Consider the following 21,111-nt stretch of genomic DNA (forward strand, 5'->3'; position numbering starts at 1 on the left):
TGGTTATTTTAGGGGACAGAAAAACCTCTTCCCAGGCATTCACACAGGGGCTGGGAAGTGCAGCCCTCAGCTGGCTGCCTTTCACTGGAACCCAGACCAGCCCATTTATTTCTACCATCCATGACAGCCTTCACTCAGTAGTCAAGTGGTTACAACATACACCTTGTGCGGTCCATGAGGCCTAAAATATTTACATTATGGCTCTTTAAGAAAAATTCTGCCAAACATGCACTGAAATATTAAGGTGCTATACTAAACAAAATCTCATCTGTAAGACATGGAATGGAGAACAGAAAAACACAAATGACATACTTGCTCTGATTCAGGCACTTTCAAGATCATAGTTTATTTATTACTTCAGATAAAAAGATAGTATACATATTTAGGAATCCCTTCAAATTCAACTCTAGAGTTATACACCATCTAGTACTTTTGCAATGAATGTTAACCAAAAAAATCTTTATAGACACCTGAAAGCCCCACTATTAACATGAACTATGGTAATACAAAATTTGACATTTAATTTGTTCAATGTATAATATTTACATTGTGAAACCAATGGTGGTATGATAAACAGTGATAAAGAGTAAAAATAAACTTGTAAAAAGCAAAGGTTTATAATCTTACGATGTGCTAACCATAATTGTATATAAAAATTAAAACATAGCAGAGCTTTTCTGTTACAAAATTCTTAATCATCTGAGTTGTAGTCATTACTTGCTACCAATTTACATGCAACATCTGCTAGGATTGATATCTGATTTTTCTCCCCCGAACAAAGTGTGAGTAGATAAATGACATTTCAGAGCAGACATTAATTTACTTGTGGACAGAAAAGAAGAAAAAAAAACTGTACTCAAGATTAGTACTGGTCAAAAGCCTCTTCCCTACAGAAATTATAAAAATAGTAAGACACCCCCCAAAAATCCAGAAAGGAGATGCATAGGCAAAAAGTACCATGAATGGCACAACTCAAAAAATTCTGAGACCAATCAGAGCCACATCTTTTCTCTCTCCTTCAATGAGAGGTCTATTTTACCATCAAATAACAATGACTGAGGCAAATGAGGGGCGCCAGGTGCACAATTAATTAAATCTTGCAAAATACTAAGATGGGCAGGGGTGGCCAGAGAAGGGGCAATTTATATATAATTGAAACTATATACAGCATAACTGGAATGCAGCCCGTCCCCAACTGGCTTTGTGAAACAACTGGACCTTTATGACTTAATAGTTAAAATTATAACAAGTGTAATAATACAATAGATTTACATGGGAAGCAAAATCCAAGGGGCATTTTATATTAAGTATTTGCTGTTTCAATTTAAAAATAATTTTGCTAAGTATACATCTCTCAACTGAGGTCTATGTATAAAATGTCCTAATAGATACAGATATTTACCTTTGGTGAGCTGAAGGCCGTGTGTGACACTTGTCTGAACCGCAGGCGGAACACAAGATGGACATGCACATGTGGGAGATTCAAGCTGAGGGGATCCAAAAGCTGTGCATGTGAGGAGGAGGCCTGGGGTACTCTGAAAGCCAAAGTACCAGAACCCAAAGCAGGTAGCAGTGAGACTGCCAACAGGGACTGGAATGCCAATATGGCAGTAAAACGTTGTTAAAAACAGAAAGAGGAAGGCCTCTCGTACCAGCAGAATCCTGCATACATAGGAAAAAGAAAAAGCCACCCACCATTTTCTAAAACAAAAGCCAATTACAGTATGGGAAAGTACAAATTGCAGAAAACCAGAAGTCAGTAGAAGAAAAAACTACTGGTTTACATGGGAGAAAGGAGAATGCTTTGTTCCAAGCAGTCACTTGGTGAACGCCGCCACCACCGCCCACAGAACCTCATTGGTGCTGGCCTTCAGACACTCCACTTCCGGGTCTAGGTCGAGAAGCTGCCGCACCCTCTTGGTGGCTAAATCATACTGCTCATCCAGAAGAGGAGCGAAGGCATTCTCCAGGACATCCGAGGCGTGGGCCAAGTAGATGAGGGCCAGCAAGCGCTTGTCCATGCGGTGAGGGTCGTTCACCCACTTGTCAAGAACTGCTTCTTGTACCTTCTTGATGAGGCGCTGCTTAATGTTGTTGTTGGTAAGAGGATGTGTCGTCATGTCAAAAAGTAGGAAGTTCTGTTTCTCTGTTGTCAATACACCCTTTTCCACCAGGTTTTTAGCTAATCGTTCCCGCACGTTTCTTAACTGATAATGCAATTTTAATGGGTTCCAAGTCTCACCTAAACAAAAGATGTCTGAAGTTAGATATGACAGGCATTGCCTGATAATTCTGCAAAATGTTGACACTATTACAATGAACAGTGAATGTCTTTCTCCCCAAGTTGCCCACAACACCTTCAGGATCAGGCCTTCGGATTCTAAGCACCTCACATATTCTCAACAAAGCAATCACACAAAGACTAAACTGAAATCAGTCTTCCAACCAGTTACACCTAGCCCATGGGAAATGAGCAAGATACTAAATTATGTTCCAGCCTCCTTACACCTGTTGTCAAAAAGTAGTCAATACAGCAAAACAGAATTTTCTCTACACCGGTCATCAACACAGACCAGGGGTAGGGCACCTTTTTTTCTGCCAAGGGCCATTTGGATATTTATAGCATCATTCATGGGCCATACAAAATCATCAATTTAAAAATTAGCCTGCTATAGATTTATTGAATTTCAAGTTCTGCCTGCAGCTGCCTTGGGCAGGGCTAGACCAAATGATTCTGTGTGCCTTACACGACCTGTGGGCCGGATGTTCCCCACCCCTGACATAGACAAATAAAATAAAGAACACAACATCCTGATCTCTCTGCTATTCCTGAAACTGCCACAGCCACACAGCCTATAAAGACAGGAAGCCTGTTCAGGAAATGCTATTTTATTTTTCAAATTTAACTGATAGGCAGAGAGACAGAGAGAGAGAACGAAAACAAAAGACAAGACAAAAGAGCTACCTCCTGCTGGTTCACTTCCTAGATGCCCAGAGAAGCTGAGGCTGGGCAAGCCCAAAGCCAGGAGTCAGAACTCAGGCCAGGTCTCCCCCATGGATGGCAGGGACCCAACGTCTTGAGTCATCACTGCTGCCTCCCAGGGTGTGCATTAGCAGGAAGCTGGAGTCAGGAGCAGAGACAGGACGTGAACCCAGGCCCTCTGTTAAGAAGTGCAGGCATCTTAATCCCTAGGCCAAACGCCACACTGGTAATGTTTTTTTTTGTTTTGTTTTGTTTTTTTTTTTTGGACAGGCAGAGTGGACAGTGAGAGAGAGAGAGAGAGAGAGAAAGGTCTTCCTTTTTGCCGTTGGTTCACCCTCCAATGGCCACCATGGCCGGCACACCGCACTGATCCGAAGCCAGGAGCCAGGTGCTTCTCCTGGTCTCTCATGGGGTGCAGGGCCCAAGCACTTGAGCCATCCTCCACTGCACTCCCTGGCCATAGCAGAGAGCTGGCCTGGAAGAGGGGCAACCGGGATAGAATCCGACGCCCTGACCAGGACTAGAACCCGGTGTGCCAGCGCCGCAAGGCGGAGGATTAGCCTGTTAAGCCACGGCGCCGGCCTACATTAATTTTCTAAACTAGAACATATTAAAGATCAGTCACAGAAGGGGCCGGTGCTGTGGCGGAGCAGGTAAAGCCGCTGCCTGCAGTGCCGGCATCCCATATGGGCACTGGTTCAAGTTCTGGCTACTCTACTTCCAATCCAGCTCTCTGCTATGGCCTGGGAAAGCAGCAGAAGATGGCCCAAGTCCTTGGGTCCCTGCATCCACATGGGAAACCCAGAAGAAGCTCTTGGCTCCTGGCTTCAGATCAGCACAGCTCCAGCCATTGTGGCCAACTGGGGAGTGAACCAGTGGATGGAAGACTTCTCTCTGTCTCTAACTCTGACTTTCAAATAAATAAATCTTTTTTAAAAAAAGATCAGTCATAGGCCCTTTCACTAAATGCAAAAGCTGTAAGGTTGACATTTTATAATACTGAGAGCAAAGCTTAAGCTGCACTGTCCATAGTAGGAGCCACTAACCACATGGAGCTATTAAATTAAATTTAAAAATTCGGAGGTGGGGAGGCATTTGGTGCAGCAGTTAAGATGCTAACTGAGATGCTCACATCCCAGACCAGAGTACATGAGCTTGAGGCTAAGTCCCAGCTCTGCTCCCCACTCCATCTTCTGCTAAAGCAACTCTGGAAGGCAGCAGGTAATGACTCAAATACATGGGTCCCTGCTCCCCATGTGGAGGACCTGGCACTGAGTTCCCCACTCCTGGCTTCACAGCACCCTAGCCATAGCTGTTACAAGCTTCTGACGAGTAAACCAGCAGATGAGATTTTTCTGTGTGTCTCTCTCAAAAGCAAATTTTAAAATTTTTGAAAATTTAGTTCTTCATTTCAAGCCCAAACAGCCACAAGTGGCAGTGGAAAACGACTAGACAGCACAGGAACAGAACACTCTCAGTCCCACACAAAGTTCTAGTCAACAGCGCTGCCATCAAACATGTCACTACTCAGCTGGCCACAGACAAAATTAACTTACTCTACAACTTACTACTGAACAATGTGAGATAGAAGAACATTCAATCAGTCCTGGACTTGCTGTCAGTCCTCAGTTTCCAGGAGGTCCCCATCTGTGGATTCAACAACTCACAGATCAAAAGTATTCTAAGGGAAAAACTTTAATCCATACTGACCATGTGTAGGCCCTGGGAGGCAGTGGTGATGTGGTGCCACCCACATGGGAGATCTCAACTGTCATTATCCCCTAAGCAACATGGCTTAATTATCTACGTGGCATTCACACTGTATTAGGTATTGTAAGTCATGTAGCGATAATTTAAAGTATACAAGAAGATGTGTGTCATATGCAAACATTACGCTACTTTATACAAGGGACTTGGACATCTCTGGATTTCAGTATCCTTGAGGGGTCCTGGAAGCAATTTCCCAATGACACCAAAGGACAACAGAATATGAAATAACAGTTTTCAGATGCTGGTCAAAAAGCAGCCTAGAACTGTGACCTCTGAGAGAAATCTAAGTGAGCCTCAGATTGTCCAAGCTCACTGCCTGGAGGCACATCTCAGGCAAGAGAGCTGGCAGGAAGACCTCAACAAAGCACAGCAGTCACACTGTGTTTAGAAAGGCAGAGATCAGAGTGAGGCCAGCGAAGGCAGCTGGACTGTGCAAGGCAGAGTACTGGAGAAGACACAGCTTCAAAGAGAAGCAGTCTAGGATTCTGCCTCGTGTTCCCGAGTGTTAAGCTGAAAACTAATCGCACTTGTTAAAGTGAGAAATTCCACAAGGCTAGGCAACACACAATCGCCAAAAAATTTTAAAAAACCATTCCAAGATCTAACACAGAGCTGGGGAAAATCTGAGAACCAACTAGCCTAAGGGGACAGACCTCAATGACAACCAGAAGGATTGAAGCAGCCCTGGAGTGAAGACCACTAGACCTACCTTAAAGTGCAGACACCAGCCGATCGACAAGCACCTCCCTATCAAACAAACTCACAGGCAGCGGGCGTTTAGCCCACCAGTTAAGGTGCCCACATCCCAGTAGGAATACCTGGGATCAATTCCCAGCTTCAGCTCCCGACTCCAGCTTCCTACTAATGCAGACCCCAAGAGGCAGCAACGATGGCATGACACCACCCACGTGCAAGACTTGGAATACATTTCCAGTTCCTACCTTCTGCCTTGGCCCAACCCCAGCCATTATAGGTACTTAGGAAGTGAACCAGCATGGGTGTGCACACACACACACAGCCTCTAAAATATTTTTTAAAAAGATTTTATTTGAAAGGCAGAATGGGGCCAGGGGGGAGGGACAGAGAAAGATCTTCGATCCACTTTTCAATCCCCAAATGGTCACAAAAGCCACGGTTGTACCAGGCCACAGCCAGCAGCCTGAAACTCCATCTGGGTCTCCCACATGGATGGCAAGGACCCGAAGACTTGGGCCACCTTCTGCTGCTTTCCCAGACACATTAGCAGAGAGCTGGATTGGAAGCAGAGCAGCTGGGACTCAAACTGGCACTCCAATATGGTATGCCAGCATCACAGCCAACAGCTTCATCTGCTATGCCACACAGGGGCTTCTAAATAAATTTTTTAAAAGACCACAAAACTCGGCCAGCGCCGCGGCTCAATAGGCTAGTCCTCCGCCTGCGGCGCTGGCACCCCGGGTTCTAGTCCCGGTTGCTCCTCTTCCAGTCCAGCTCTCTGCTGTGGCCTGGGAGGGCAGTGGAGGATGGCCCAAGTCCTTGGGCCCTGCACCCGCATGGGAGACCAGGAGAAGCACCTGGCTCCTGGCTTCGGATCAGCGTGCCGACCACAGCGGCCACTGCAGGGTGAACCAACGGAAAAGGAAGACCTTTCTCTCTGTCTCCCGCTCTCTCACTATCCCCTCTCTGCCTGTCAAAAGAATATATTAATTAATTAATTAAAAAGATTTAAAAAAAACAAAGACCACAAAACTCAGAACTCAACAACTTAATATCTGCAATTTCCAGGATCCAATTTAAAACACATACACACTAAACTTTAAAAGCAAAAGTGACCCAAAACTAAAAGAAAAAAATTAACAGAAACTATCATCCAAATCAAATATACTCTCAAAAATAATAAAAGATAGAATTAGTAAAAAGGACTTAAAACAGTGATTATAAATATCTAAGTGACTTCAGGAAAATACAAGAGAAAATGGGAACTATCTTTTAAAAAAAATAAATGATAGGGAACTCCATTTTACACTTTGTGATCTCCTTTGTAAAACCAGGGACTGGTAAAGTGTGAAAATTCAATGATGGGGGCCGGCACTGTGGTAGTGCCAGCACCCCATATCAGTGCCAATTTGAATCCTGGCTGCCCCACTTCTGATCCAGCTCTCTGCTATGGCCTGGGAAAGCAGTAGAGGATGGCCCAAGTTCTTGGGCACCTGCACCAGCATGGGAGACAGGGAAGAAGCTCCTGGCTTCGGATAGGCGCAGCTCCGGCCGTTGCGGTTAATTGGGGAGTGAACCAGCAGATGGAAGACCTCCCTCCCTCTCTCTCTCTCTCTTTAAAGTAAAATAAATAAATCTAAAAAAAAAGAGTACTTCTAAGTCTGAAACTGAACTTGGTCATGACATGGTTGTACAACCTTCTTCAAGGCTCCTTAACACTCTCTTAGCTTCCTCACATAAAGTAAGAATAACAAATGTATCAAGCCACAGGGCTTTAATTAAGATATATCAAATTCTTAGAACAGGGGCTGGCATAGTGGTGTAGCAGGTAAAACTGCCACCTTCAATGCCAGCATCCCATATGGGCGCTGGTTTGTGTCTTGACTACTCTGCATCCAATCCAGCTCCCTGCTGAGGGCCTGGGAAAAGCAGCAGCAGCAGATGACCTAAGTGCATGGGTCCCTGTACCCTCTTGGGAGACCCAGAGGAAGTTCTTGGCTCCTGGCTTTAACCTGGCCCAGCCCTGGCTGTTGTGGCTATTTGGGAAGAGAACCAGCAGATGGAAGATATCTCTGTCTCTCCTTCTCTCTGTAACTCATTTTCAAATAAACAAATCTTGGGGGGGGGGGGGGGGCGGGGTGTGTGGACCTTAGAGCCTGATACATGATAAGCTCTCAAAAACTGTTAGCTATTGTTTACTTGTGTGCAGAATAAGAGAATATACAGAATTTATAATATTTTTAGAATCATATTAGGTACCAAGAATACATACTGCTAGCTCTACTAGAAGAAAATCAGAATAGGATCAATAGGGCCACAAGAACAATATGAATGAGACACAGTGAGTTAAGTTGCTTGTGATGCCAGCATTCCATGTGAGCACCAGCTGGGAGTCCTGGATATTCCACTTCCAATCCAGCTCTCTGCTAATGCACCCGAGGAGGCAGCAGAAGAAGGCCCAAGTGCTGGGGCCTCTAATCCCCACCTGGAAGATCCAGATAGAGCTCAAGGCTGCTGGCTTTGGCCTGGCCCAGCCCCCAGTGTTGTTGCAAAGTGAACCAGCAGATGGAAGATTTGTCTTTCCCTAACTCTGTTATATATATATATATATGTGTATATATATATATATATATACACACACACACATAATTATAAATATATATATATATATGAACACAATGTCCAGAGGAGTAAGAAATTATTTGTGTCTAAATGTTAAAGAACATTTCTAGAAAAGTTAACAGTGGAAAGGATGTTGGAGCTACATCTGCAAATCCTGCAGGATCCAACATCCTAGGAGAGGAAGAGGCAACAGCATTCCAGGCAGAAGCAAACAACACAGTGCATGGCAGTGATTCTGCACAGACTATAAGCAGCCCTGGAGTGGAGGAACCCATCTTCCTCCATAGCTATCTGACTTCCATGTTTTATTATCGTGCCAATCCACACTTTCCCCAATAAATGCCTGCTCCTTCTTTTACTAGACGATGTGAGTTTTATTTTTGTTTTCGAATTTCAATGATAGGTAGGCAGCCAAAGCATTATGTTAGAATTAGACAGTATTAACTGACTTTTGGAAATTTAAACTGATATATATATATATATATATAGGCTAATATATATATAAACTTCTGGAACAACACCTCTAGAGGAGGGCAAACCTTAGGTGCTCACTCCAGAAAAAAGGGATTTATTCAGGTCTCCTCAGACATTCGAAAAATGAGGAAGTCTCACCGCAGAAGGCTGAAGCAGTTCGGGAAATACTGTTTGTGGTGCATAAAATCAAGTACTCCGAAGTCTTTGCCTTTTGCTTTAAAATAATTAAATTAAGCTAAGTCCAAAGAATAGAATTCTCCTGAATTAAAATAATTAAGTCACCAGTACAAGCAGGGATAGGAGGGCGAAGATGGCTTATTGGGGAGAATATACAAAGAAAGGTTTCTCTATACTAGCTACCGAGACTTAGCTGCTTTTATAACATTGAACATCTTTTAATTACTTTGTAATAAATGACTGACTTACTGAATGAACAGTGCTTGAAAAGATGTCACTATGATTCCACACTATCATTCACTGCACATGATGGCACTTCACAGAATTAAAGGGCACCTTTACTTTAGTGTAAAAGGTTTTGGAAACCCATGCATGATTTTTTCAAAATATGCACTTTAAGAACTTTTTGAAGACCCTTCATATATAATGGGACTTAATTAACAAGCAAAGTTAAAATGTACAGTTTTATAGCTCCTACTTTTGTAAAGAAAAGTACAAAAAGATATACAACAAGGAAAAAGTTCTTCCAACGTTATTGATGTCCCCTGCCCAGCAATCAACTCAGGTAAGAATGACACTGACAGGGAGCTAAGCGATCCCACTGCATACAAGTTCCCTGAGAGCAGCTTTGCTCTTACAGCTGGCAGTCTAGTGACACCTTGTGACCAAAGTGAGCAAGCTCACGTCTTAAAATTTCAGAGTCAGAAACAATTTACACTTAAACACAGTAGTCTTTAAAGTCTTTACCTGATATATTAATTTTTAAGCTAATCCACAGATTGCTTTACTAGCATCTCTACTTCCGTATCAGAGATAGGCCTACTGTGTGCTGTCTACCTCGGAGGTCATCACCATACAATGACCTGTGCACATTTCCCTCAACAATACAATACAGCACACAGTTTTGAAAACCAAGCAGAAGCACAGGTGTGGCTGTGAGGACAGGTTCGCCAGCTTTACCAGGTCCTGCATTCCCTCTGAACAATTACACTTCCTTCTGTGTGTTTCATTCTTACCCTTCAAGGGCTTACGCCAAGGTCCATTTCCTCCTCCAGCTACGAAAGTTCCTAAGCATTTCCCTTTTCTCTGAACTACTAGATTTTCTTAGGTATCTCTCCACAAAAAGAAAAATCTAATCAGCAAACAGCTATCTCGGTATTTTCACTAGATAGGAAGCAGAGATTTTCATAATTTAAAGAGGAAATCTGCTTCATTTCTCCTCCCTTTCTGGATTCCCTTCCTCTATGCCAAGATACCTTGGGAGCAAGGACTGAACCGCTACAGGCAATGCTCGAGCATTTGCAGCTAACCAAAAACTCACAGCACACTGTTTAAAAAGAACAAACTGTTAGCCTCACGTCTTACTCAAATTCCTAATCCAAATGGACACTGTTTTACAGAATCCTAACTGCATTTAAAGACTTTTGAGAAAAATCTAGATATCTCACCTCTTCAATGCTCAATCAGGTGACAATAATGCAACAGCAGCCCAAGCTGAGAACCAAGTTCAGCATTTATGCTCATCCATCAAATATTACTTCGCTGAATGTATATTAAATGCTGAAACTGAACCTGTGTATGCTGTACTAATTTAAGGTATAAAAGCTATCAGAGGAAATTTCATGGTGTAAGGTATGCAGTTGAGCCAAAGCTCATGTGCCATTAGAACATGTGATATAAGATAGAGATCTTTATGAGTAGAGCAACTGCAAACACCGAAATCAGTATCAACTGAAATCAGCATCAACAACCGGACGTTAAGGCAAAACCCATTAGATTCCACTGAAGATTCCGTAGCACTGTAATTTTTCTGCCAAAAAAAGTAACTAACTTTGAGCAAGTCTTTTTTGGTTTTGGCCAGTTGGGACTCTAATCACAATTTCTTTTTATGATTTATTTCAAAGTCAGTTACAGGGAAGGAGAGAGGGAGAGATCTTCCATTCATTGGTTCACTCCCCAAATGGCCACAATATCCAAGGCTGGGACAGGCCAAAGCCAGGAGCAAGAGGCTTCTTTGAGGTCTCCCACATGGGTAACAGGGGCCCAAGCACTTGAGCCATCTGCTGCTTTTCCCAGGCCTCTAGCAGGGATCAGAAATAGAGCAGCCAAGAACTGGCACCCATATGGGATGCTCGCATTGTAGGAGGCAGCTTTACCCATTTTGCCACAACACCAGCCCCTCTAACCACAAAGTTTAATTTGAACTACCAGATCAGAAAACGGCCAATACGGGCAGCTCAGCACAAGAATGGCCCAAAGACTATGTAGGTCAGGGATCTCTAGAGAAGTTATAAAATGATCCATCAAGATAGTTAGAAGTTATTAGCACTTCTATTTTTATCTGAAACAGATGTTCTTGCTGGTACTTCACAAGTAGCGTTGACACTGGGTCCCTGTTGTAATAGCAGTAAGGAGAGCTAATCCAGGAGCACTTGGGCACTGTCACAGGTTCATCTATGCTCTGGACCTGTGGCTTACATTCTCTATTTTAGCCAAAAAAAATCCCCATCAAATGGACAAAGTATTCTTAAAATATTCCTGCAAGAGAGAACTTGCAACGGACGACAACACCCATATCACAAGCGTGGGGCATGGGGAGTAGCAAGAGGTGAAAGTTTCTCTTACACACTGGCATAAACAGAAAAATGCTATCCGCAATCTGTCAGAGGATGGTCAAAAAAATTCAAAATTATCAAGATAATCTTGTGAATAAGTTTATGCTTTCTACCAACAAAATGGAGGGGTGATGCTTACATAGGTGTAAAGTGTCTGTTATGGTCCTGTTTGCTAACAATGGAGTAAATGGATTTAATTTTTAAATAATCATAAAAATAAATTATTTCACCAACAGAAGAATGTCCTCATAATAGGACTTGGTTTAATTTAGAAACTGTTTATCAATAAGAAAAATGCCATCTTACTTACCAATTTCTGGCATCCAATTATTTTTAAACAATTTAAATAGCAATGTTTGAACACCAGAAGAAATGACAATAAATACATACAAAAGCTACAGATTACTTGACAGTGGAGAAGAGCAAGGCAGTGTTGGTCCCACCCTTCAGGAGCTTATACACACACGCAAGTAACAGCAACGTAACCATCACTGGTACTGTCCAGCAGCAGCACTTTCTCTCCTTAAACTCAGGGGAGCCCACAGGACTTGCTCTGGCCAGAGATATGACCACATGTCGCTTGTAAGCCTGTACCATTAGCAATGCTGTTCCTCGTTCTACACCAGTGATCGACACTGTTTTGAAAACCAAGCAGAAGCACAGGTGTGGCTGTGAGGACAGGTTCGCCAGCTTTACCAGGTCCTGCATTCCCTCTGAACAATTACACTTCCTTCTGTGTGTTTCATTCCTACCCTTCAAAGGCTTACGCCATTTCCTCCTCAACTACTCAAGTTCCTACGCATTTCCCTTCCCAGGAGCTGAGAATGAAGCGGCCTGTGGCTGACAGCCTGAGTGCGGAGCAAACCCTGCTCGAACCACGGAGGCCGTGGGGTTGTCACCACAGCGTGGCCCGTGCAGAGTAAGGAGCAGTGAGCAATTCTGATGACGAAGGGGCTCTGAGGAGCATGTGATCCCTCATTTAGGACCTGCTCAGAGGGAAATTTTATTTTAAAAGCCATTATTTTTCTCAGTTACTGATACTACCGTTAAGTTTGCCTAAATAACTCAACGGGCTTTCTGGCTACTGTGTAAAGGTTCCTTTCATAAGAATTCTAAAGTTTTACATCATCTTTGCAACAGAGTTCAGCTTGTAGTTCACACACAGCCGCTTACCGCTAAGTAATTCAATCCAGTTCTGCACGGTTTCTGGAGGCTGCGTCTCCTTAACGTGCTTCAGAGCTTCGTCAAGGAGAACATCCCCTGTGGGAGCATCCGACTTACAGATCACCTACAATGTAAGCAAGAAAAATGAAATGACCCACTGATGCCTGCCCACTTTTGCCTTTTTTAAGTTATTTATTGGAAAGGCAGAGTAATAGCAGTTACAGGGGAGACACAGGGAGATCTTCCATTCCCCAGTTCACTCTGTAAATGGCCAAAACAGGCAGGTCTGGGTCTCCCACATGGGTGCAGAGGCCCAAGCACTTGAACCACCTGCCACTGCTTTCTCATATGGATTAGCAGGGAGCTGGATCAGAAGTGGAGCAGCTGAGACCAGTGCCCATACGGAACGTCAAAACCATAAGCGGTGCCTCAACATACCAAGCCACAACACTTGCCTCAATGCCTGTTCTGACTCAATCTCATTAAATAAAAACTATAACTATGCAAAAAAACCATCATACTTAAAGTCAAGTGTTCACGCAGTATCAGAGCTCACATTTTAAATAATTCTATGTGAAGGAAATCCAGTTTTTAACCAATTAGAATGCCTACTATCGTGAACAAAAAAGCTACTGTGCAACAATCAGTAAAACAAAATGCTAGCACAGTTTATACTCACTATAATTCCATTCATTCCTGAGCCTTGGACTAGATGACCCAAAAGTCCATTTTTAATGTAGTAATAGTTCCAGAAACAGACTCAATTACTTGGAATTCAGTACATAATGGTAGTAGTTCACATTAATAGAAAAACAAAATTTTCAATAAATGTCCTAACAACTAGCTAACAAATTGGGAGCAAAAATGAAGACTTTTGGGGGCCAGTGTTGTGCCACAGCAGATTAAACCACCACCTGTAACACCAGGATCCCATATGAGCACTGGTTCTAGTCCTGGCTGCTCAACTTCCAATCCAGTTCCCTACTAACATACCTGAGAAGGCAAAAGATGATAGACCAGATAGTTGCAGACCTGGATGGAGTTCCAGGCTTCTAGCTTCTGCCTGGCCCAGCCCTAGCCACTGTGGCCATCTGAGAAGTGAACCAGTGGATGGAAGATCTCCACCTTCCAAACAAATAAATCAATCTTAAAAAAAGAAAAAAAGATTTGGCTCCCTGAGCTTCTGTCTGAGCTTCTATCACAAATAAAACATAGAAACTTAAATAGAAAATATAATTTGAGTAGTGAGAAACACTTTTTAAAGCTGCTACCACCGAGCCTGGAGTTGTGGCGCAGTGAATAAAACCACCGCCTGCAATGCCAGCACCCTACATGGGCACTGGTTCGAGTCCCAGCTGCTCCACTTCCTTTTTTTTTGGTTCAAAGATTTATTTATTTCTTGGAAGTCAGAGTTACACAGAGAGAAGAGAGAGGTCTTCCATCCGCTGTCTCACTCCCCAACTGGTCGCAATAGCCAGAGCTGGGCCAACTAGGAGCCAGGAGCTTCCTCTTGGTCTTCCTACACGGGTGCAGGGACCCAGACCATAGCAGAGAGCTGGATCGGAAGTGGAGCGGCCGGGACTTGAACCGGCGTCCACATGGCACTACAGCCAGCAGCCTCACCTGCTACCCCACTGCACTGGCCCCATGCTCCACTTCTGATTCAGCTCCCTGATAATGTGCTTGGGAAAGCAGAGGAAAAATGGCCCAAGTCCTTGGGCCCCTGCACCAAGTGGGAGACCTGGAAGAAGCTCCAGGATCCTGGCTTCAGTCTGGCCCAGCCCTAGCAGTTGGGGCAATTTGGGGAGTGAACCAGTGGGTGGAAGATATCTCTCCATCTCTCTAACTCTGCCTTTCAAATAAATAAATTGAATCTTAAAAAAAAAAAACTGTCACCCCTGGGCCTAGCGATGTGATGCAGCAAGCTAAGCCACCACCTACAACACCAGCATCCTGTATTAGAGCACCGGTTCAAGTCCCAGCTGCTCCACTTCCAATCCAGCTGCCTGCTAATGCGCCTAGGAAAGCAGCAGAAGGTGGTCCAAGTGCTTGAGCTCCTGTACCCACATGGTGAACCTGAATGGAGTTCCTGACTCCTGGCTTCAGCCTGGCCCAGATCTGGCTGTTTGGGCCACTTAGGGAGTAACCAGTAAAGAGAAGAATTCTCTCTCTGTTGCTCTGCCTTTCAAATAAATTTAAAAACCTGCCATCACTAGTAGAAACCTTAAAGAAAATACCAACAGCTTTGAATACATAGAATTTTTTAATATAATTTTTATAAAACCCATTTGGGATATAGAAACTATCATAACAGCAGTAAAATCCAGAGGTAGGAATTAGAGAAGAACATGCCGTAAGTACTCAAGCCAAGTACTGGATCCCTGTGGCTTGCATTCACACCATCTGCTATGCAACAAATTGCAACTTATCAAAATTCAATCTATTACCTTTCTGTTAGCTATTAAAATGCAGCTCCAGCCATTGCATCTGGGGAGTGAACCAGGGAATGGAAGACCTCTCTCTCTGTCTCTACCTCTCTCTGTAACTCTTTCAAATAAATAAATCTTTAAAAATAAAGTGACATTCCTCTCATGTGTTTGTCCTCAATAAAGGGTTTTCTACTTTTTGCTCAATCTTATGAAAGGTTAAAATATATATGAAGTATGTATTCCACAGACAGCACGACCTAACAGAAATATAGTAAAGAACCACAATGCAAGATACACATCTACTCTTAAATTTTCTAGTTGCATTTTAAATGGAAATAGGCAGAATTTCAATATCTGACTTAATCCAATACAGCCAAAATATTAACATGCAATAAGTCTTTAAAACTTAGAGGTATCCAAAATAAACTTGTTTCCACACAAAGCCTTCAAACATCCTGTGTTTTCATTTATAAAATGTATCAATTTACTCTAGCGACACTTAAGTACACACTAGCCACTCAAGTACTCTACTGTATAGCTCACAGACACCGGACAGTCCAGATAAATAACATGTTCACCATCACAGGAAGTCCCAAATGTATCACTTCCCTATCACCTCTGTCATAATTCTAGTTTATCTGGGTGTCATTCACTGTAAGTCTCCTAACTAGTGTCCATCAACTAGTTCTAGTTCTGATCAATATTCTCCTTTCTGATCCAAGAGATAAATCTCATGAAATCCTACTGTTTCTGCTTAGAACTATTCAATGAATCACTGAATAAGTTCCAGACTTCATAAGAAAATTCAGTAATAAGTGTGGTACATGAATACACCCTGCCTATACTTTCTATTTATTCTGGCGGGGAAAGAACTCTCATTTTTAAATACCGTACAGGAGGGGCTGATTATTGGGTTAATCCTCTGCCTGCAGCACCAGCATCCCAACAGGGTGCCATTTCACATTGTGGCTGCTTTACTTCTGATCCAGCTCACTGCTCATGGCCTGGAAAAGCAATGGAAGATGGCCCAAGTACATGGGCCCCTGACATGGGAGACCCAGAAGAAGCTCCTTGCTCAAATCTGCCCAGCTCCAGCCATTACAATCACTTGGGAAGTAAACCAGCAGATGGAAGACCTCTGTCTTTCCCTCTCTAACTCTGTCTTTCCCTAACTCTGTCTTTCCCTCTCTAACTCTGTCTTTCCCTCTCTAACTCTGCTTTTCAGATAAATAAATCTCTAGAAATAAATAAGGGCTAGTGCTGTGGCATAATGAGCTAAGCCTACGCCTGCAGTGCTGGTATCCCACATGGGCCCTGGCTCATGTCTCGGTTGCTCCTCTTCCAATCCAGCTCTCTGCTATGGCCTGGGAAGGTGGTAGAGGATGGCTAAGTACTTGGGCCCATGGACCAGCATGGGAGACCCAAAAGAGGCTCCTGACTCCTGGTTCCGGGTCGGCCCAGTTCCAGCTGTTTCTGCCATGTGGGGAGTGAACCAGCGGACATAAGACTTTTCTGTCTCTCCCTCTCTCTGTAACTCTACCTCTCAAAGAAACAATCTTTAAATAAATATTATACAGGGGATCCAGTGAAAATATCTGAAAGAAAGCCTCTGAAACAGAAGAGACTAAAAAAAGAGAAAATAAAAACTCTGAAAAAACAAGGTTAGCACAAAGGAAATTCTCAAGAGTCACAACAGAGGCTGCTGTTGTGGTGCAGAGGACTAAGCTGCCACTCGCAAAGCTGCACCAATACTGCTGCACGTGTTCTCGTGCTCACTGTTCCGCTTCCGGCCCAGCTTCCTGCTAATGCAGGAAGACGGACCAAATACCTGGATCCCTCACACACACAGGAGACCCAGACGGGGTTCCTGGCTCCTGGCTTCGGCCTGGATGAGCCATTTGGTGAGTAAACCAGCAGATGGAAGATTTCTGTCTTTCCACCTTTCAAATTAATAAATAAACTTAAAAAAAAAAAAAGTCCAGGGCTGGCACTGTGGTTCAGTGAGTTAAAGCCCCCGACTGTCACTGTGGATTCATTCTGAGAGGAGCAGCATGGCGGGGGCAAAAAGCGCGGAGTCACCACACAGACCCCAGGAGTTGGGTGAAAGCAGCCCAGAGGCGAGCAGCCTGCAGACTCGTTTATTTCAGTTGGTACAACAGCTTATACAGCCAAGGCAGCCAATCCGGTCAAGGGGCGGTCTATGCCCTAACCAAGACAGGCTCAGTTGCCATGTGGTTTCCGAAGCCATCCAATCACAGCCTGTTGCCAGGCAGGTTCTGTTGTCAGTGGCCATCTTGGCATGGCTTTCTCATTCCACCACACCAGACTGCAGCACCAGCATCCCATATCGGTGCTGGTTCCAGTTCCAACTGCTCCACTTACAATCCAGCTCTCTGCTAATGTGCCAGGGAAAGCAGCAGAGGATGGCCCAAGTGCTTGGGTCCCTTCTCCCACGTGTGAGGCATACAAGCAGCTCCTGGCTCCTGTCTTAGCATTGGCTCAGCTCTGACCATTTGGGGAATGAACCATAGGATAGATATCTCTCTGTCTCAGCTCTGGCCATTTGGGGAGCAAACCAGAGGACAGAAGACACCTCTCTCTCTCTCTCAGCCCTGACCATTTGGGGAGAGAACCAGAGGACAGTGTGTGTGTGTGTGTGTGTGCACGCACGCCACTTTGTCTTTCAAATAAATAAAACAAATCTTCGGAAAAAAAAAATTCCTAAGATCCTCAAAGATCTAAAACAAGGTATTATATCCATTAAACAAGTTAACTGCAATAAAAACAAGAGCTTATGGAATTCAAAAAACATAAGAGCCATAATAAATGGTCAACAGGAGGCCGGTGCCACCGCTCACTTGGCTAATCCTCTGCCTGCGGCACCGGCACACTGGGTTCTAGTCCCGGCTGCTCCTCTTCCAGTCCAGCTGTCTGCTGTGGCCCGGGAGTACAGTGGAGGATGGCCCAAGTGCTTGGGCCCTGCACCCACATGGGAGACCAGGAGAAGCACCTGGCTCCTGGCTTCGGATCGGTGCAGCGTGCCAGCTGTAGCGGCCATTTGGGGGGTGAACCAACGGAAAAAGGAAGACCTTTCTGTCTCTCTAACTCTGCCTGTCCAAAAAAAAAAAAAAAAAAAAAGGTCAACAGGAGGGTTAGAAGATGAAAGTAGCTCAGAAGTCAACATATAAAGTTCTAGAAAAACAGAAGGCAGAAGACAGCAGAAACAGAAAAAATTTTCCAAAATCAAGATACATATCTCTATTTTTTGAAAGAACCCATGCATAATGGATTAAAAATCACCCGCATCAAGCACATCATTTGATTTCAGAACACCAGGGTAACAGAAGCTCCCAAATGTTTCTAGAGCAGGAAAAAACCGACATCATACAAAGAAAATTCAGAAGGTGTCAAACAGCATCTCTATGCGTCAGGTGACAACAGAGAAAGGTCTTCAAATCTCTGCAGGAAAACAGCTAAATTTCTATTCTCAAAAAGCTGTCAAATAAAAGTGAGGTACAATAAAATGCGTTTTCAGGCATGCAGAATATCAAAACAACTTTTTTCCAAAAAGGTGGGGGAATATATGAAAGCCAGGAAACAGGACTACTGAAGTCAATAAAAATGCGATAGGAAACTCCATGCCGACTGCACAGCCAACTCAGAGATAACTGCACTACCATTCAGTGTGGTAGATCTGATAAGAAGGGTAATTCTTCCTGATGGAGCATTTAAGAAAAAAAAAAGGAGAAACTAAGAATTACCGACTCCAGAAAACAAGAATATGCAGGACAGGAAAATATCATGGGATGTAACTGTGAAGAAGAATATAGCTGTATAATACAAGCACTCATTATTACGCTTTTGTCAAAAATGTATGACAGAACTCAACTAGGAAGACTGGAGAAAGGGGGAAGTACTAGTACAGGACAGCCAAATATTCATGTATTCCAACAGAAAGCAAATAATGTCTCCAACTGATGGTACTATAAATTTATTTAAAACCTCCAGCCCTGGACACCAGCTTCCTGCAGGGATGTGGCAGGTGATGGCTCAAGCAGTTGGGTCCCTCTCAGCCACAAGGGATACCCAAACTGAGTTCCTTGCTCTTAGAGTCAGCCTAGCCCCGCTGTGGACTTCATGGGCATCTGCAGAGTGAACCAGAGGATGGGAGATCCGTCCTTCTGTCTATGTCTCTTTCTCTCCCTCTGTTTCTCAAATAGATTTTTACAAGATATTTAAAGTTCAGTTCTGACCTAAAACCTTTGGGTTCATTAAGGAAAAAAATAATTTTGAAAAATGATACGCTCAACAAACACAATGAGACTTGAAGAAAGTCTTTAATATTTGATATTGAAGTTAAAGAATCTGTTTTACCACAGAAGTTCCAACACAGGTCTGAAAAGCATTCACAGTCTTTTAGAGATCAATAAGAAAGCTGGCAACACAGTGGAATTGCAGGAAAAGCCACCCCCTGCAGTGCCAGCATCCCATATGGGCATCAGTTCCAGTCCTGGCTGCTCCACTTCAAATCCAGCCTCCTGCTGATGTGCCTGGGAAAGCAGAGGAGAGTCCAAGTGCTGGGGCCCTTGCAAGACTTGAAAGAAGCTCCTGGCTCTTGGCTTCCATTTGGCCCCACAAGAGCCATTGAGGCCATCTGGGGAGTGAACCAGTGGATGGAAGATACCTCTCTCCTCAGTCTCTCCTTCTCCCTAACTCTGCCTCTCAAATAAATCAATGTTAAAAAAAAAAATCAATAAGGCTTGGCATGTGGCATATCAAGTTTAAACAGCTGCCGTGACACCAGCATCCGATATGGGCACCAGTTCATATCCTGGCTGCTCTACTTCTGATCCAGCTCCCCGCTAATGCACCTGGGGAAACAGCATAAGATGCCCCAAGTCCTTGGGCCCCCACACCCATGTGCGAGATCAGAAGAAGCTCCTGGCTCCTGGTTTCAGCCTGGCCCAGGCCCAGCTATTGCAGCCATTTGGGGATAAACCAGCAGACGGAAGATCTTGATTTCACTCTCTAACTCTGACTTTCAAATAAATAAATAAATCCTTAAATAAAGAAAATCAATAACCAGGGCTAGCATTCACATTGTGGCACAGCTGGTTAAGTCATCATTTGCAATGCCAGCATGGTGTATCGCTGTGCTGATTTGCATCTTGGCTGCTTTACTTCTGATCCAGCTCACTGCCAATGTGCCTGGAAAAGCAGAGGATGGTCCAAGTCCTGGGCCCCTGCCATCCATATGGAAAACCCAGATGGAGTTCCAAGCCCCTGGTTTCGCCCTGGTCCAATTCCAGACTCTACATCTATTTCAGGATTGAACCAGTGGATGGAAGATCTTTTTTTCTGTCTCTCCCCATCTCTGTTACTTCACCTTTCAAATAAATCTTAAAAAACCACACAACCTATGGGTAGTTATGGGTAGTTAATTTGCACAGTAACATTTTTAAGTTTTTTTTAAAGTTATGTCAACCTTTCAAAATTATGACTTTCAAAAGCAGCAAAAGAAGTTGGCAATGTTTCTGAATGTGTAAGAGGCAGTGACTAGTGATGTTATCAATTACATTACTCATGTATACACAAAGAACCAGGAAACCAAAAATGCAAAAAAGGACATGAAAATGCAATTCAATGAGACAACTTTAAACCAACCTCCACCTTCATTCCTGAAAGCAATTAGTAGAAATGTTCATTTTAAGCAGTAGAAAGTCTTTGAAAAGTCTGTCACTTAGCACTCCTCTTACCTTTCTTGTTAATAGACTTTTACGTCTCATTCCACAAGCCTCTAGTTGCAACCTTCCTCTCAATGCTAATTCAATTAACATACAGCCACGTAATCCAGATGATATGCAGTCATTCCAAAATGATGTGTAACCCTATTAAAAAAAAAAGAAAATAGCTAGTTTATCTTGAATTTACAGTCTTTAGCCAAAGTCACTTTCTGGTGCCTTTTCATGTCATTCCATAATAAAATACTGAAAAACTACCATTAATATACATTGTTAATCTAGGACTGTCAGAGGGCTTATTTTCTTTTTACCAGACATCCTAACATACAGATAAACTCCTCTGGAGGTCAGTGGTTTAGACTAAGCAATGTACTTATTAGCTACTTCAGAATCCATGGAACACACACTTTACCTCAGAGTAAAACAGTTTATTAATTATT

General features: G+C 43.5%; 1 protein-coding gene across 1 annotated transcript in view; it reads right to left on the reverse strand.

Moving 5' to 3' along the window:
- Positions 1 to 316: 316 nt before the first annotated feature.
- GOLPH3 (golgi phosphoprotein 3) overlaps positions 317 to 21,111 on the reverse strand; it is a 45,262-nt gene continuing 24,467 nt past the window's right edge. Inside the window, exons 2-4 of the mRNA XM_062212014.1 lie at positions 20,687 to 20,818; positions 12,511 to 12,625; positions 317 to 2,242 (exon numbers count right to left, since the gene is read on the reverse strand). Coding sequence (XP_062067998.1) covers positions 1,818 to 2,242; positions 12,511 to 12,625; positions 20,687 to 20,818 — 672 coding nt within the window. The 3' untranslated portion in view covers positions 317 to 1,817. The remainder of the gene's footprint in view (positions 2,243 to 12,510; positions 12,626 to 20,686; positions 20,819 to 21,111) is intronic.

Source organism: Lepus europaeus, chromosome 15, assembly GCF_033115175.1.
Source record: "Lepus europaeus isolate LE1 chromosome 15, mLepTim1.pri, whole genome shotgun sequence".
NCBI lineage: Eukaryota > Metazoa > Chordata > Mammalia > Lagomorpha > Leporidae > Lepus > Lepus europaeus.